The following is an 18,172-nucleotide window of genomic DNA, read 5'->3' as shown; positions in this document are numbered from 1 at the left end:
TAATATGTAACACGTAAACACTTTGATGCAGCCGGAAATAATGACGCCACAGCGTGGGAGGAAATAATACTCTTCCCCTATAATAACAAGTTATTTATAATAAAAATGATAACAATGATTTTCCCCTTTTACTGCCTTCCATAGCTTTGGAGAATAAGAGTGTTGTTTTGGCAAGCACAGCAATTCAGCTTCTTGATGACAGAAAATCACCAATTGTTGCAGGTAATGTTATTTTTGACATCTCATGGCCTAGTATTTGCGAATGAGCGTGGTGCCATTTTACTTTGTTATACTTTCGTACACAGCTGTTGGACTTCAGATGAAGCTGGAGTTCTTTCAAAGGAAGTTCTGGACCGCCTGCAGGCAGGTACTTGAACCAAATACTATAGCACTGATAGTTCAATCTTTCCCAACCAGTATTACACCTAACAAGAGAAACATCTAATGAAGTAAATATCTTGTCTCAAGTTACTCACAAATCTGATTATCTTCTGCCATCTAGTGGAAGAGTAATTCATTATTCTGACAATGGCACTGTGCATGGATGAACAAATATACACAATTTGTAGTAGTAAAAAGTATTGCTTTGATTCAATTAAATTTTAAAGTTAAAACTGGATCAATTTCCCTTCCACATGCACAGATTTTGTGCTGTGACAGTGTTTGTAGATCACTGCAATAATTATAAATGCAATTAAATCTCTCGTCTGCTCAGTGTACAGCTCTGGACGGAAAATGCAGCATTAGCTGTGAAAGCGAGGTAAGAAGAATCCCCCCATGTGGATATGTGTTTAAACCTTCTGTTTACTGAAACAAACGATATTTTGACAGGACATTAATTGCTACCTCATAGACAACAATGGCTTTATTCTCGTCACAGAGGAGCAATCTCAGGTACTGTTTTTTTACGGGCTTAAATGCTTACGACAGGGTTGGCAAACAAGTTAGACACAAAGAGCCAAACATTTCAAATTGTGACAGTCAAAAATCCACACTTTATGTCAGAAGTAGCATAATAAAATGCAATCTGCCAAATTATTTTTTAAATATAATTTATTATTTGTTTTTCATGGGCCCTGATGAATTTGGGTGTGTTTTAAGAGAGAATAAAAATAAGAGAAACATGAAATGAGGCAAAGAGCAACAGTAGGCTTTTTGTGTTGTTGATAATGACGACAGGGCCTATGTCCAATTATTATTATTATTATTATTATATAAAAAATATGATAAGAAGCAAAGAACCGCGTTCATTTTGGCCGGGAGCCGCATGCGGCTCGAGAGCCATGCGTTCGCCATCCTTGGCTTAATGAGCTTTAATTGAGCACTGAGCATCTTTTCATCTCTATTTCAAACAGAAACATTATCGGTTTGACAGTTTGTGTTTAGTAAGTACTGCACTGGTGAAGTGGGAAGTATCACGTAGCACTCTCGTGAGATCCAATACAATTATAGTATCGATAATAGCACACAATGAGGCAGTGCAGTCAGTCACGTTCCACATTATGTACACGTACTGTGTTTGTTCTTTCATTATACTCATCTCCCAGACAGGGCTTTTCTTTGGTGAGGTGGAAGGCGCCGTCATGAACAAACTTCTCCAAATGGGTTCTTTCAAAAGGTCTCGGACTTACACTATTATTACATACCGTACAACTGATAAAGCCAAGTAAAATGTGTGTTTTGTTTTCATTGTAACTTCCACATGGTCACCTTTTGTAGGATCACACTGTATGACTACCAGGCCCTGTGTCAGGAGTACGCTGGGAGCAGCGACAGTGCACACACTTTGTCAGATGTAAGTGGATTGTGTAGGCGACGTTATTCCTTTTAATGGAGAAGTGTATTTGTTTCACGGAATACGTATTAATACTTGGTGAGTTGCTTTCATCCATACTAAAATTGTATCACACCTATGTTTTTTTCTTGCAGCCTTTCAATGTTGTGAAGTGGCTCCTGACCAAGTTTGTCATGTAAGGACCAGATATTTAATGCATGTCAAAAAGTACTGCATTCAAGTATAAGCAAAAAACATCAGATGTCAAATCTGATGAGATCCAATACAAGATTGATTGATACAGAATGAAAACCCATTTTTATAGTCCATATTTTATGGTTTGTAAGCCCATGTAGTTTTGTGGCCACTGAGTCATTGCATCACCCATCAAAAAACATATAAATGTTAATCATAAAGTCATACTTTTTTTCTAGTTTTCTGCTGGAATTCAACCTGTACAGCTGGTGGAATGTTGATCTTACAGTTAAAGGTAAAAATGTCTGTCTTTCCACCGTCTGTCTGCCGGTCAGTCTGAACACATTTCACAAAATGAATGACATTTTGGAAAACTTATTGCCATTGGAAAAAACATCAGTCCTTATCCCTGAAAAAGTACATGATAGATTGTTCAGACTACTACTGTAATTTTGAGTTTGCACATGACTTTTACTCTAGCCATACAGAATCAAAGTCAGTTTTAAAACTCAATTGTATTTTTTATATGCTGTAAAACACACACCCTATAAAATTGTATTTAATATTTTGCTATGTGACAGCTCAGAGACCTCGTGGTAAGACCACCATGGTGCCATGTGACACAGAATACCCCGCCTTTGTCTCCGAGCGCACCATTAAGGAAACCACTGGGAACATTGAATGTGATGGGTGTGTCAGGTACCAAACTCATTCCTTGATAATATTAACAATAATGACTCCTGGTCTGGTTCCCTCTAGAACTAATACCACGTCTGTATCCGGACCTCAGATCTTTTGTCATACAGCAGATTCCCAGCAGTAATCTCTTCATGGTTGTTGTGGATAACAAGTGTGACTGCAGCAATGTTCCACCAGTGACCATGGATCCTGTTGAGATCATGTATATCCTTTCCAATTTTACAAACATTCAACGTATTTTCTCACATATTAGCCGCCTCCACGTATTATCCGCAACCTTAAAATTGCCTTAAAATCGTTAAATTTTACAATTTCTCTCGTATAAGACGCCCCCTGATTCACAATTTGCACCTTCATATTCATGGTTTTATTAGGGAGTACAAATGTGTCACTTTGAAGGAAAAATCTTAAGAAAAATTATCGCATGTGGTATTTTGTGAGATCATCTGATGGATTTCCACATTCCTAAAGGGTGTTGCCGGCACGTAGACAACTTTAAAAAGGTCTAGTTCAAGGGTGTCAGACTCGGGTTGGTTCGCGGGCCGCTTTAACGTCAACTTAATTTCACGTGGGCCAGACCATTTTAGATATAATATTTAGATATATTTTTTATAAATTGATTAAAAGAACTGGATTAAAAGCCCTAAATATTCAGTGTTTTATAGATCTAAAACGATGTTTATTTTAGCTTTTTTTATATATTTTTAGATTTTACAAAAGGATTTTTGAACTAAAAACACAGAAAAAAAATTGATTAAAAAATTACAATTATTGATTTAAAAGGGGGAAAATCAGGAAATTGAATATACATTGAATATACTATAATATTGAATATACTCTTCATTTTAATTTGATCCTAAAACAGAAAGTCCACACTCATGATTTACTTTCCCGGGCCACACAAAATGATGCGGCGGGCCAGATTTGGCCCCCAGGCCGCCACTTTGACACATGTGGTCTAGTTTGTTGTGCCTGGGTAAAATGGCGGCGCCCTGAGCGAGCAACAGTTTTTTTTTTCACGTTTTATGCAAGATAGGTTTTTTTCTTCTTAAATTTCATTCATAGACATCAAAATACATTTTGTTAATCGTTTTATCTCTTTATCTTTTCTCTATTTTGAAATAAATGAGCTTATTGGCAGCATTGTCTTGCGTTATGGCGTTTCATGCATGTCAACTCTAATTTGTGCGCATTTTAGCCGTACCCTGGATTCAGTCATCATTTTTTTAGCGACAAATATGGTGTATATGTGAGAAAATACAGTAGTTTAACAGTGTGAATTGGCAGATATAAGAACCTTGACAGCACCGAACATAATGAATCCCATAAGTGTGACAGACTGAAGTTTCAGAAGGACAGAAAGAAGCCTGAATCATGTCATCCATTTCACCCTGAGGTATTTGTAGGCCACAGAATACAGTGTACAACTCTGATACGGGGTCTTACAAGATGGCGAAGCTAACAAAGTCCATGCCATGTGTTCCTCAGGAAAATGCAATGGAGTGCGGTTCTGCTTCACGGCTCCACAGTCCCCTTACAGCAGCATTACTACCCCTCGTAGCAGCAAGTGTCGGCAGGTGACCATCAGCAGCAGAAGTTGGCAGCAACCCACTGAAGGACTCAACAACTAAAGGCATGAAGACCAGAAACGCATAGGAAACTAGGCCAATCCCAAATTGTTTTTGTTCTTCTGAGAGCAAGAAGACAATTCTGACTGTCACAATAACACACATCCATTCATTAAGAAGACTTTGTGAAGTTTTGTTTTGGAATTACACTAACAGTTTACTCACTCATATAGGGTATTTGTGCAATGGACCAATGATGCATTTGCTGTGAGGTCATGGTATATGTGAAAATAATGCAGAATAGTTCAAAAAATAGTTTCGCCAAGCAACATGTTGTTAAAACAGTACATCATATCTATTTTTTTGTATACAATGCAATATTTTAGATTTGTCCATGTGGAATATGTAAAATATTTAAAGAGTTGAGCAGTTTAACTTGCTTTATTCAGCAGTTTTGTCATCGATCGACACACAACTGATGCATGTTTTAAAAGTGTGTTCAGAGAATGTTACATTGAAATGTTCACTTCTAATTGAAAATGATCATGAGTAAAGACATATTTTTCCTCGAGAAACTATATTTCCTTTTTTTATCGTTGAGTGAGCGTGTTTCTTACAAATAAATTAATCAATCCATTGGTTCAACAGAGCTAACGACCGTGAATGTCCAATCCATTTGGATTGAGACTGGTACCATTTCATGGTCATCTTTCCTGCCAATGAAAGCTTCAGACATCCAGTCTGTTTAGAACTCAAAGTCAAATGGATTTGGATGTCTGGAACTGTCAATGGCAGTAAATAAATTAATATCTAGATCTGGGGTGTGAAACTCATTTCATATGGCGGGCCACAAATGACCCCTACATAGACGCCGTGGGCCGGACGATTAAAATTATAACATACTTCGCTATAAATAACTAAAATATCATGTCTTACCTTTGTTTTGGTGTAAAGAAACACAATAATGTTGTGACATTTGAAATTTTACTTGAAATTTATTGAATAACACTTTTACAAAGCATTTCACAAAATTGCACAAACTAACAAATAACTGGTGTTGAAAATTATAGTAATGAACTTTACGATTAAATGAGACTTATAAAGAAAGACTACCATGTAGAATTCTAGATTGTAGATGAACCATACCATGCTTTGGTTCTTGCATCATATAATTCAAAATCTATATGAACCTTTTTTAATCTGTTTGTCAATTTCATTTTTTTTTACAGCCGATTGGTCGCCAGTCAATGGCAAGCCTTGTAAGAATAAGCAGTACGGAAAATGAATAATGAATATAATACAATGTAATATAAAATTATGGCATAATGTGTGTCAAAGTTATTTTATTTTTATAGAATTATTTAAATTTAATTTGACATGTATTTATTTAGGTATTATTTTAGGCGTTTCCGCTTGTTGGCGTCACAACCATCATTCTACCGGAAGTTCTTCTTGATTGGCAATCGTTTGCACTTGTTGCCCAATGATCTTCACCTGCTGGGTTTTAAAAATAGCATCGTAAGCATTCGCCGTATTCATTCGGATCTTAACAGAAACAATGTCTTCCAAAAGGCGAACAATTATTCTAAATAAGCCAGCCACCAGCCGCATGCCAGTCCAGGAAGACCGCACAAAGCCCGGTAAATAAACAAACAAATGCGCTTTTTCAGTCCGTCGTAAAAAAAAAGCTTTATTTCATGCTATCTTCATTTATTTTCGTTCACGTTAGGTCCAGTGACATTGCGAAAAATGACTACGCATCCCGGGACAAGCATTATGGTTTCGGAGGCACTCAAAAAGCTGGACTCCAGAAAGGGGGTAACCAAACAAGGCATCCAGAACTTCATCAAACTCAACTACCCCTCCGTGGACCCCATTCGCCTCAACTACTTGGTCCGGAGAGTTTTATTGAAAGGTCTGGATAACGGCACCTTGGTTCGGCCAACTAACTCCACCATCATTGCGGGGGTCGCCGGCAGATTTCGGGTATGATTACTGGATCTTTGATTAGTCATACATTACTCGAAATTCGAATACTGAATTCAATACATGAAGCTAAGTTAAACGCAACTTGTGGAAAAACGGCAATGGGAATTGGAATCTTTTTAACGTCTTTATGGAGCAGTGTTTCCCAACCTTTTTTGAGCTGCGTCACACTTTTTGCATTGAAAAAATCTCGAGGGACACCACCGTCTGAAAATCTTTTTAATTTAAAACTATTTCGCTTATATTAAAAAGTCATTTTCTCAAAGTTTTATCAGCAGGAACCACATAAACCAACCAAATGATTTCAAAATCATTTTTCCCCACTGACCGAATGTCAGAAAAAGTTGTCTGAATCGCATAATTTTCAGACTTTTCTCTAAATATTACTTCAATCTTCTAATACGCCCAAAAAAATTATGTTCTCACACACTTTGTCGCCATAAACTGATGCCCTAGGAACCAAACAACTTCTGGTTCATGTTAGGGTAAAATAAGCAACAAAATGACTGTTTCACAATTTGAATATTTTAATACAATAATTTATAATTTTAACCTTCATCTTATTTTTGATTTAAACCTTGTAATAGTAACATTTTAATCTCTTTATCCCCACCCCATTCCATTTTCTGAACCGCTTTATCCTCATTAGGGACACAGGGGGTGCTGGAGCTTTTCCCAACAAAATGACTGTTTCACAATTTGAATCTTGTAATAGTATAATATATCATTTAATGTTCATATTTTGATTTTAACCTTGTGATATTTCCATTTTAATCTCATTATATTCATATTAATTTTTCTCTCTGAATATTACATTGTATGACTTCATACAATTTCCCGCGGCACACCTGATCATTGCTCACGGCACACTGGTTGGGAAACACTGCTGTAACACGCATGCCTTTTTTTGGGGAGTGAATGGCATTTCTTAACCTGTAAAGATAGAAATGCCAAATGTTACACACAAACTTGAAACATTATACAAGATGTTAAAATTTGAGGTAATTCCAATGAAAATTGTCAGCATTATTGGCCTGTGAAATGGGTTCAAACATTTTGGAACACCCTGGAGAGGCCTTAAAATCTCATTTTAATCTTTGGGTGGGTGGACATTTACAAAAATGTGTACTCCGTCATTGCTGGGCGAATGAAAATGAAATTTGGGATGCAAATGTCACGAACCTTAAATTGAAATTTGGATCATTTCCTTTGGCATGAAGGGCAATTATTTGCCGTAAGCTTCCCCACATTCTAAGGATAAGAGTAAAATGTGTATTTTTCCTCCTGTGAAGCTTGCAAAGAACAAAGAGACTAAAGCAAAAGCAGAGAATGTGGATCCAAATGTGCAAAAATCTCCAAAGGAAGCCCCTAAGACGAAAGCTGGTAGGTAAAACCATTTAAACCTCAAATGTCTATTTAAAATAAATAAATTAAAATATTTCTTTTTTAGTTGGCACAAAAAAGAAACCTAATGCAGCAAAAAGGAAGTCTCCAAAGAAAGAGGTAAGAGTATCTCTAGAAGACTGCAATTATTGCTACCCATGTTCAAAGTTCCTTTTTGGCACCGTTTACTGATGTATACAAGCGATTAGGTGTCTTATTTTGTAATGAGACATATTTCTCATTTGTTTTAATATGAAAATGTTCACTTGCAGCACATATGCCTGTGCTTTGATCAATTCAAAGTCATTGCTGTTTTTTCACATGCAACTTGTCTCTGTTTTTTGTTCAAGGCTAAAAAGGGCTCCAAGAAGTCCAAAATGGAGGCAGAAGCTCCCCCTGCCAAGGCGGTGCCGACAAAGGTGGGTAAAGCTAATATTCCTGCTGATGAGGCTACTGAGGAATTTAAGGAGAAGGCAAAATCTAAAGAAAAGGGGTCGGTGAAGACAAAGGCCAAAGCCAAGGAGGCCAAAAGTAAAGTGGAGAAAGAACCTGCACCAAAAACTGCTGCTAAAAGAAGCAGGAAGAAGAAAACGGAGTGATTGGGGTTTTGATAAGGCTTTTATAATATTTTTCAATAAAAATTAAATTTTTGTAGCTTTTGTCTATTGCTTAGATGTTAAATACCAATGCACTCGTGTTACCGAATTCATTCAGTTTATAGTGCAGTTGAATCAAATGCGTAAGTAAGATGGCGGAAGCCATAGCGATGGTGTGAATTTTGAGGCATTTAAATTGGAAATTTGGCACTTTTCTGAAATTGTTGATTAAAAAAAAATAGGTGATAATTTTTGGAATTTCTGGAGTTTAGAGGGATTGTCAGCAGTCAACCATATTGTTTACAAGTACATATTGGAGGATTATAGTGGCGGGCTGTGCATTTACACCTATGCCTTCATTAGTGCTACATCTGAATCAATGTCACCCTCTATTTTATGGCTATAAAACCTTGACTGCAGCTACGGCTGCGGCACATAAAAAAAGCATCAATCATAACCTGGGTGGCCCTGCGGCTGAGTGGTTAGCGCATCGGCCTCACAGTGGGTTCAAATCCAGCTCGGTCCAAATGTGTGGAGTTTGCATGTTCTGAGGCCTGCATGGGTTTTCTCCGGATGTTTTGGTTTCCTCCCACATAACAAAGACATGCATGGTTGGCTGATTGGACACTCTAAATTGCCCCTATGTCTGAGGGTAAGTGGGAATGGTTGTCTGCTTGTATTAGTACACTGTGGTGAAAGCTTTAAATCTCATTATACTTGTACAGTGGTGCCTCAAAATACGAGCTTAATGTGTTCCGGATTGAGGTCGTGTGTCGATTTATTCGTAACTCAAATGAATGTTTTCCATTAAATGAACTAAAAACAAATGAATTTGTTCCAACCCTCTGTAAAAACACCAAAAACAGGATATTGGAATGGAAAAACACTTATTTGTTCTAATTTGCCATTTATTAAAAAAGTAACAAATAACTAGTGGTTTAATTGTACTAAAATGTTTTTAATAGTACTAATATTAGATGAAGTCTGCAGAGGGGAGACAGGGACAGGGAGAGAGGGGGGAGACTTGGCACGGCAACACGCTCATAACATAAATTTAAATAAACTTTGATTACGATGCAGACACACTCGAAAATACGTTTAATCTAACCTTGCACTAAATTTATTTCTAATTTTGTTTTAAATTTTGATACCTTCTCCTGGATTGGCTCTATTTGCCCTGCCTCCACACTGACTTTCAGATGCAATCTATCGAGGGTTGTTTGCTTTTGTCTTCCCTTCAAAAACATTCTCAAAATGATGCACACAAATAGGATAACCCGCGACCACTTGCCAACTTGCCCAGGAAGTAATATTTTTCTCGTATTAGCGGACAAGCTCTGCCATTCGCACTGGCGAACGGGGAAGAAAAAAAAACACTGAAAAAATGCAACTTTGTGCCCAGTGCTCGTAGAGACATTACACGAGGGAGTTGCGATCAGTAAGACAGTGCACATGATGTTCTTATGAGCAGCCTCTTGCATCCGCTGTATGCTCATGTGTGTATATATGTGTGTATGTATATGTGTGTGTGTGTGTGTGTATGTATATATATGTATATATGTATGTATGTATATATCTATATCTATATATATAATATATATATAAAAAAATTAATTGTTACTCGTATGTCGGGGTATCACTGTATAATGACAATAAAAGCAATCAATTCAAAAATGTCTCCTTGTGCCCTGCGATTGGCTGGCCACCACTTCAGGGTGTCAGCTGGGATAGGCTCCAGCACCCCTTGCAACCCTAGTGAGGATAAAGTGGTTCAGAAAATGAGATGAGACAAAGCATTCTTTGTTTCAAATGTTAATTTTCCTATGGACTAAGATGGCCTGGAATAAAGGTGAGTTGATGTAAAATACTAAGTCAAAATGTTACTCAATATTTGGTAAAATTTGTGTACTGAGTTTTATAGCATCAAGATCACAAAAATCACGACTATTCTACATCTTCAAAACATGGACATTGACTTGGGAGGACAAACCACCTCGTGGAGTGCAGGAAGCAAGCCACCATTTTTTTCCACCTTCAATATGGCGGAACAATATGGGTGTGGTTACGCCTATTGGCAACGCAGCTGCAGCCTTTTCTCTGCTGATGGACGACTAGCACGCTAACAAAGTAAGTCATTGAGCAATTTACTCGCCTAAGTGCATTTTTATCAAGCCATTTGTAGATTTTTTTAAGAATCAATTGAGTCAAAAACGTCAACAAATGTGTTAGTTTAATGCCAGGTTGAAGACATCGTCGATAATTTAAGTTTGGGCTGCTTTTCCCCACCGGCTGTGTTGCATGTGACTAGTTATCTTAGCATTAGCGTCACGACGACGCTATCCATTTGACTTAAAAAGTATGTTGTCTGTTTTCTTTCCATTATTTAGTTGTGTCGAAAACTTTTTAATTTAATCAAAAAAGCCGAGACATCAACGGACAGTTCGCTGGGTAAAGGCTCACTCAAAAATGACATCTAGAGGCACGACTTAGGTCCTGGTGTGTTGTATGTAATGATAGTTTTCATTGCAAGTGCTAAACACCCGTTTCCAATTTGTAATTGTTTCATGCAAAAATCATTTATACAAAAATTGCTAAGCTAACTTTTGCCTAGTTGTTAACATCGGTGTATATTTGATCACCTTGTCTGCAAAAGGGAAAATAGCACGGAGCACTCACTAACTTATTTTCATTCATTCTTTATCTTGATCGTTTATTACTTTTCTTGTAAGATTTCTCTTTCCTGTAATAATTGTTTGGCAACTCCCAAATACAGTGGTACCTCGAGATACGAGCTTAATCCGTTCCGGAACTGAGCTCGTATGACGAGATTCTCGTAACTCGAGCGGACGTTTTCCATTGAAGTGAATGGAAAACAAATTAATTCGTTCCAGCCCTCTGAAAAAACACCAAAAACAGGATATTGGATTGGAAAAAATGTTTTATTTCTTCTAATTCGCCATCTATTAACAAAGTACCACATAACTAGTGGTTTAATAGTAATAAAATGTGTTTAATCTAACTAAAATTGGGCAGATTTCGCCGACGGGAGACAGAGACGTTTGGGGCGCGAGGGGGTGGGGTTCGTTTTTTTCCACGGCAACGCACTCGTAAACGGAACAAACAAATTTAAATTAACTTGGATTAATATATACAGACACTCAAACATACGTTTAATGTAACTTTACACAACTGAATTCTAATTTTGTTGTAATCTTTTGTTACCTTCGTTTTTTGGGTTGGCGGTTTGCCACGCCTACGCGCTCACGTTCGCTATCGATGGACTGTTTGCTGTTGTATTGCCTTCAAAATATTCCCAAAATGATGCACACAAATGTCCTCACAATAGGATAACGCACGACCACTTGCCGACGAGAAATAGTCTTTAAGGGACGATCGCGGGACCATTCCCAAGAAAGAACAACAGGAAATGACATAGCTGAGCTTCCCACGTATTGATTGTGGGTAATGAAGTTTTATTCTGAGAAAGGTTGCCATTGCCTTTGGGTGTTGTCTGCAGGAGTATACTTCATTACCCAGAAAGCCTTCTTTTTGCATGCGCGTTGTGCGTTTCCTGGTCCGAGGAGGAACTCGTTTGAATTAATCGTTCCGTGCTCGTAAATATTGTTATACATGAAAGATATGCAAAAAAGACCTGGCTTGGTCGCATCACGAAATTTTGACCGCATAGCGGGCGAATTATTCGATCGAAATTTCCCCCGTAAGACGAGCATTTTGTATGACGAGCGGTCGTATGACGAGGTACCACTGTAGCTTGGTTAAATCAAGTTTTCCCTGTTAAGCATTAACATGCAGCTCTTCCTGCCTGCTCAGAAGTCAGAAACACCCTTGGGATTACAGAAGAGGAAACTGGGCCAGATCAAGGTAAAATTAGTTACAATAAAGAAACCAACTAAGCCTTTCTTTTGAATCGCTTCTCTATATATAACTTTTTTTTGCATGCATCAGGCCCATGTCAACTCTGGAGGACCAGGTGATCTTCCCAGGTAGCCCACTTGAAGATAATGTGGCATCCTTGAACTCTGCTGGGAGGTAAATGTATTTGTTTATTGTAGAATATTAAAGTATTCATCCAAATTATATAAAAGTTTAAAACAATGCATAGCTCAATGTGATATCTGATCTATTTTATAACTATTGCCATGGTGAGGTTTCACTGAACATAAATTGTAATTAACTTTTCCCCTCTTATTTAGGTAAAGTCCACAGCTCTCTGGCTTGTGCTGGCAAAGTGAGAAGCAAGATTCCAAAGGTAAGGATCTTATTTTTACAGATTAGAAACTTCATGTTATAGTTAAGTCTTTTTTTTCTTTAATATATTAAATGTTATTTTCCAAGGCTTTTTTACCACGTATGTTTTCCTTATATATACAGATGCTCCCCTACTTACGAACGCAATTGGTTCTGAGCGATTGTTCATAAGTTGAATTTGTTTGTAAGTTGATTTAGTGCTATATTTTGTATTATAATTTATGTTTAAGGCCGATATAAGTATATTGAAGGTTTATATAAGTGGATTTGTATGTTTAAGGCTTGTATAAGTAACACGCATTGGTTTGTACTGAAAAAAAAAACATTTAATAAAATGGAGAGAATATGTACAGTACTGTAGAGAGAGAGAGAGAGAGAGAGAGAGAGAGAGAGAGAGAGATTTATGTATTAGAAACTGGCCAAAAGAAGCGACCTAATGACGATTGCACAGTTTTCTTCTTTTTTTTCATCATAAATGATGCGGTAGCACTGTATGGCATCATTCAATTGATTTGCAAACTTTGTGCAACGTTCAATATTTGGGTCCTGCTGCTCGATCTTTCTGTTTATAAATGTGACTGACGGTCGAACGATTCAATGCCCGTGAAACGCTCACCACTCTCACGCGCATTAAGCTTTGTTATTATTGCCACTCGTTTCAAATGAAATGGCTTGCCCCTTCCTTGCAACTCCCTCAATAGAAGCCTTTAGCTTTTTACCAACCATATTCAATATTGGATGCATGAGATATTTAATGATACAAATGAAAAAGGTTCTTTGCACACTGGAGATACATTCACGCACTTTCGCATTGCAACGAAGAAGGTAGATGGTGGGTGAGCTGAGCTCTCACAGCGCCAGGCGTTGGTATTAGCGGCGGAAAGAAGTACTACTCCGAAAAAGGCGCGAAATACAAAATTGGACTTGCGAACATTTTTGGACTTAAACGCAATTTGCAGACATGTTCGTAAGTTGAATGTTCGTAAGTAGGGGAGCGTCTGTATATAGTAAGGCTTTTTTCTTTAAAAAATCGACATAGTATAGTAAGGCTAAGAAAGTCGGAGAATAAATCTGACTTCTGATTCTTCTCCTAGTTATTGCTGTGGTCCAGTGGCAAAAATATTGGTTCAGAACTTGAGGTGGGAATCAGGAGTGAGTTCAATTCCACTCTTTGCAATTCACAAATTGTTTATTGAGGTAATGAAAAGGATAGATATAACTTCCAACATATCATTTCAGAAGTCACTGTGGTCCAGTGGCAAAGACAATGGGTCAAAATTTAAGGTGGACACAAGTTCCAATCAGGAGTGAGTTCAAGTCCACTCTTTGCAATTCTCAAATTGTTTATTGAGGTAATGAAGAGGATGAATATGACTTCCAATCACATCATTTCAGAAGGCACTGTGGTCTAGTGGCAAAGACAATGGGTTGAAATTTAAGGTGGACACAAGTTCAAATCAGGAGTGAGTTCAAGTCCACTCTTTGCAATTCTCAAATTGTTTATTTGGTAATGAAAAGGATAAATATAATTTCCAATCATGTATAGGCGGGCTGCCTCGTGGTGCAGTGGGTTAGCCACCTGCCTGCGGCGTGGGTGTCGAGGGTTCACGTCCCGGTGTAGACGACTGTATGGTGTCGGCAGTCGGCCGAAGGCCGACTGTCGAACACCACCAGGAACCCCCCCCTCCCAACTGTCTTCCGGTCAGCCGAAGGCTGACCGGAAATATTGTTTTGCTGAAAAAAATGACTAAGTCTTTATTTGAATGAAAAAAGGATTACCCATTTACTGAACTACTAGTGTAGTGATTAGTCAAACGAGAGCGGGATTCGAACCCCATTTCCCACATGGCAGTCAAATCCACTAACTTGAGGTCTGTCTGACCCATTGTCTTTGCCACTGGACCACAGTGACTTCTGAAATGAAATGATTGGAAGTTATATTTATCATTTTCATCACCTCAATAAACAATTTGAGATTTGCAAAGAGTGGACTTGAACTCACTCCAGATTTGAACTTGTGTCCAACTTCAATTTCAACCCATTGTTCTTGCCACTGGACCACAGTGTCTTCTGAAATGATGTGATTGGAAGTTATATTTATCCTTTTCATTACCTCAATAAACAATTTGAGAATTGCAAAGAGTGGAATCAAACTCACTTCTGATTTGAACTTGAGTCCACCTGAAGTTCTGACCCATTGTCTTTGCCACTGCACCACAGTAAAGTTGGAAGTTGTATTTATCCTTTTCATTACCTCAATAAACAATTTGAGAATTGCAACGAGTGGAATTGAACTCACTCCTGATTACCGCCTCATGCTCCCAATGATTTTGCCAGTGGACCACAGCAACAACTAGAAGGTGAAGAATCAGAAGTCAGATTTATTCTCCGACTCTCTTAGCCTTACTTGCTATGTCATTTTTTTAAAGAAAAAAAGGCTTGCTATACTATGTCATTTTTTTAAAGAAAAAAAAAGGCTTGCTATACTATGTCATTTTTTTAAAGAAAAAAAAAGGCTTGCTATACTATGTCATTTTTTTTAAAGAAAAAAAAAAGGCTTGCTATACTATGTCATTTTTTTAAAGAAAAAAAAAGGCTTGCTATACTATGTCATTTTTTTAAAGAAAAAAAAAGGCTTGCTATACTGTCATTTTTTTAAAGAAAAAAAAGGCTTGCTATACTATGTCATTTTTTTAAAGAAAAAAAAGGCTTGCTATACTATGTCATTTTTTTTAAAGAAAAAAAAGGCTTGCTATACTATGTCATTTTTTAAAAGAAAAAAAAGGCTTGCTATACTATGTCATTTTTTTAAAGAAAAAAAAAGGCTTGCTATACTATGTCATTTTTTTAAAGAAAAAAAAAGGCTTGCTATACTATGTCATTTTTTTTAAAGAAAAAAAAAAGGCTTGCTATACTATGTCATTTTTTTAAAGAAAAAAAAAGGCTTGCTATACTATGTCATTTTTTTAAAGAAAAAAAAAAGGCTTGCTATACTGTCATTTTTTTAAAGAAAAAAAAGGCTTGCTATACTATGTCATTTTTTTAAAGAAAAAAAAGGCTTGCTATACTATGTCATTTTTTTTAAAGAAAAAAAAGGCTTGCTATACTATGTCATTTTTTTAAAGAAAAAAAAGGCTTGCTATACTATGTCATTTTTTAAAAGAAAAAAAAGGCTTGCTATACTATGTCATTTTTTTAAAGAAAAAAAAGGCCATAGACAGACAGACAGACATATATTCTAAATATTTGGCAAGAATTGTGTATTACTAAATTTATAACTATGACTGGTCTTATTTTTGTCTGCAGGTGGAGAAAGGACTGGTCACACCAATCAACACTTCAATGTGATGCAAACTTCTAAGTGTGCAAGACTTACAATGTTTTCCTGTTAATAAAAAGGTTTAACTCTACATTCCTTGTATTTGTTTGCTAGGTAAATGTGAAGCACAAGTCATATATACACATTTATTTTCCACACAAGTAAGTAGCATTCGTGTAAGCCATGGAGCAGTGCAAATCGCCCTTGGAATTCTGGAAGAAAAAAAAGGGTAAGGGTCCCATAGACCAAGTCCAAAATTCAGACAAAAAACAAGTTGGGTGTTTTTTTAACAACATCAAAAGGATACTTACCAGGAAAGCGATCTCTCCTTTGACATTCATCTCACTGCAAAAAAAGACGAGCAACATTAAAGCCACAGGAGGAAAAAATACAACTATTAGACATACCCTTCTGATGAATTTGAATCTCAGTGGCTTGCTGTTTCTTTTTGTCCGCTGCAGAGACCCAGAAATGACCTTGGTCTTTATAACCGGGATCTCCAACAGCAGTCCTCAAGGGCCCCTATCCAGTTCTATTTTCCATGTCCTCCTCCACCAACACACCTAAATCAAATAATTAGGATCTTGATCATTTGATTCAGATATGGAAAAAATACTGGACTGGAGTCCTCGAGGACCAGAGTTGGAGACCCTGAGGGGATGTTGGTGTCAGACTGTGCAATGTCCAACGTCCATATACCAGCAGCTCACCGTGTCACCCTTTTTGGGGAAGTTTGTCTTGTCACCTTTCTTTAGCGTTGATTTTGTGAACTTGGGTGGACCCTGAAGAGAAGCAAGATACAAAATGAGTAGGTTTAGTACACATTACATGAAATAATACATTAAACAACTTGGGTCCTACCTCATTCACAACTTCTGCCTTGATTTTTTTGGTCTTGTTGATTTTGTCACCTCTTCTGTCTCCGTGGCTTTAAACTCTTAGGTTTTGTCGAAACCACATTTAAAACTAAAAATGAAAAGATCCAAGCCCTGAGGTCTTCCTTTAAGGAAGTGAAGTCAAGCTCAGGGTAAAGGTATACATACGTATAAGTGTAACGTTAAATTCCTTACACCTCAACTGATGACAATCGTGCGTGTCAGTTATCCACACAAGTTTGTGCTATTAAAAATGGCAGTGGCTCCTTAGCCGGTAACCTGTCAAATAGTCCCAGGGGCTATTTAGCCGGTAACCGGTCAAATAGCCTATATGGCCCCATATGGCTATTTAGCCGGTAAGAATTCTGTGTGGGGTAAATAGTAAGAAACTACAACAGTGAAAAAATATTCTTAAAATAATTCAGAGACTTTTTTTAACTTTCAAAGTGGTGAAATGATTAATAAATGCACACATTTTCATGTATTTTTACTTTTAAATTCTGAGTATGGCTCTCAAGGAATAATGTTTGAAAATATGAATCGTTTATGGCTCTCTTCGTGATGAGTCAAGGACAAATCAGAGCAATATTAATATAATGCTAAGATAGTGTTATTTGATAAAAGTTGTGAAAATATGAAAGGAGGTTAAGGGTTTATTATATAAATAAATAAGATATACTGTCACAACGGCTAAATAGCCAAATAGGGGCCTTATAGGCTATTTGGCCGGTTACCGGCTACGGAGCCACTGCTATTAAAAATCAACACCAGACCAGTTAAAGTGTGTTTTCATTCAAAATTTGAATGTACCACAATAAAAAAAACTAATTGAGCAAAGTCTTGTATACTGAGATTTAATTATGACACGGATAGAGAAATGTAGAAACAAGTATTTTTTTTAAATGACTCACTTTACTGACAAACAGCTCGTAATGACGTCGACAAGCCGCTCCTTTTTGGCCGTTTTAGTCACATTCTTGACGTTTTCCCAGCAGTCTCTGCTCGTTGAGGAACTGAAACAAACAATGGAATGATTTCTTTTTAAACATAAATAGCTAGAGGTAACGCAATGTAGCCAATTTGTTTGCAAACATTTTTCGATCTCCATCCACGTGGGGGCTATACCACGCGATCGAAGCATGCTCCCGTCAAAAAGCACTCTTAAAATGAGAACTGCGGCTTTAAAATCCCCAAATGACAACGTACCGAATGTGCTGCATTGTCCATTTGAGAGCTTTATCAGGTCTTCGGTAAACCGTCACTTCTGAGCTGCTCTGGCTCCTGGCTCATCCACCGTTTAGCAGGTTAGCGGCGGCTATTTGAATTCTGACCTTGGTCATGTAGGTATATTAAAAATGTCAGTCTTGAAAACGGCTTTAACAGAAGATCTGCAACCAAATCGTTTTCTTCTCCTCCTTCAGCCATTGTGGGTTGACAAAACCGCTATTAAATCAACACAACAATATGTTTGGTTGTGCAGCTCACTACATAGTTTGTTAGCTTTGGCT

The 18,172-nt window shown here is 37.3% G+C and overlaps 2 protein-coding genes and 3 long non-coding RNA genes across 12 annotated transcripts in view; 3 read left to right on the top strand and 2 right to left on the bottom strand.

The window, feature by feature from the left end:
• cacna2d3 (calcium channel, voltage dependent, alpha2/delta subunit 3) overlaps positions 1 to 4,794 on the top strand; it is a 40,269-nt gene extending 35,475 nt beyond the window's left edge. For both annotated transcript variants that reach the window (XM_077603512.1, XM_077603511.1), the window contains 12 exons: positions 145 to 222; positions 306 to 367; positions 716 to 760; positions 832 to 894; positions 1,548 to 1,618; positions 1,720 to 1,795; positions 1,930 to 1,970; positions 2,209 to 2,264; positions 2,551 to 2,668; positions 2,760 to 2,875; positions 3,985 to 4,064; positions 4,157 to 4,794. In XM_077603512.1, the coding sequence (XP_077459638.1) occupies positions 145 to 222; positions 306 to 367; positions 716 to 760; positions 832 to 894; positions 1,548 to 1,618; positions 1,720 to 1,795; positions 1,930 to 1,970; positions 2,209 to 2,264; positions 2,551 to 2,668; positions 2,760 to 2,875; positions 3,985 to 4,064; positions 4,157 to 4,249 (899 nt within the window). In that variant the 3' untranslated portion in view covers positions 4,250 to 4,794. The remainder of the gene's footprint in view (positions 1 to 144; positions 223 to 305; positions 368 to 715; positions 761 to 831; positions 895 to 1,547; positions 1,619 to 1,719; positions 1,796 to 1,929; positions 1,971 to 2,208; positions 2,265 to 2,550; positions 2,669 to 2,759; positions 2,876 to 3,984; positions 4,065 to 4,156) is intronic.
• Positions 4,795 to 5,682: 888 nt separating this feature from the next.
• Positions 5,683 to 8,259, top strand: h1m (linker histone H1M). Its single transcript, XM_077603554.1, has 5 exons — positions 5,683 to 5,876; positions 5,966 to 6,222; positions 7,515 to 7,605; positions 7,673 to 7,725; positions 7,956 to 8,259. Exons 1-5 carry the CDS (start codon positions 5,795 to 5,797, stop codon positions 8,202 to 8,204), a joined length of 732 nt encoding a protein of 243 aa, XP_077459680.1. The 5' UTR covers positions 5,683 to 5,794; the 3' UTR covers positions 8,205 to 8,259.
• Positions 8,260 to 9,799: 1,540 nt separating this feature from the next.
• Positions 9,800 to 15,880, top strand: LOC144076025 (uncharacterized). Of its 3 annotated transcripts, none has more exons than XR_013300708.1 (4): positions 9,800 to 10,328; positions 12,033 to 12,083; positions 12,168 to 12,251; positions 15,777 to 15,880. It is a non-coding gene; the product is annotated as an uncharacterized LOC144076025 (long non-coding RNA). The 3 variants fall into 3 exon arrangements; XR_013300709.1 differs by having other exon boundaries at positions 12,168 to 12,471; XR_013300707.1 differs by having other exon boundaries at positions 12,002 to 12,083.
• LOC144076026 (uncharacterized) lies at positions 13,995 to 14,896 on the bottom strand. Its single transcript, XR_013300710.1, has 3 exons — positions 14,629 to 14,896; positions 14,473 to 14,540; positions 13,995 to 14,384 (listed from the first exon to the last, which is right to left on the bottom strand). It is a non-coding gene; the product is annotated as an uncharacterized LOC144076026 (long non-coding RNA).
• A 41-nt stretch (positions 15,881 to 15,921) lies between the features above and the next one.
• On the bottom strand, positions 15,922 to 18,170 carry LOC144076024 (uncharacterized). 5 transcript variants are annotated; one of them, XR_013300706.1, is made up of 7 exons: positions 17,871 to 18,170; positions 17,576 to 17,677; positions 16,651 to 16,755; positions 16,500 to 16,571; positions 16,197 to 16,352; positions 16,101 to 16,134; positions 15,922 to 16,001 (listed from the first exon to the last, which is right to left on the bottom strand). It is a non-coding gene; the product is annotated as an uncharacterized LOC144076024 (long non-coding RNA). The 5 variants fall into 5 exon arrangements; XR_013300705.1 differs by having other exon boundaries at positions 16,427 to 16,755; XR_013300703.1 differs by having other exon boundaries at positions 16,500 to 16,755.
• Between the last annotated feature and the right edge of the window lie 2 nt (positions 18,171 to 18,172).

The sequence above is a fragment of the Stigmatopora argus genome, chromosome 6, assembly GCF_051989625.1.
Source record: "Stigmatopora argus isolate UIUO_Sarg chromosome 6, RoL_Sarg_1.0, whole genome shotgun sequence".
Taxonomy (NCBI): Eukaryota; Metazoa; Chordata; class Actinopteri; order Syngnathiformes; family Syngnathidae; genus Stigmatopora; species Stigmatopora argus.
This window is presented reverse-complemented; position numbering and strand designations above follow the sequence as displayed.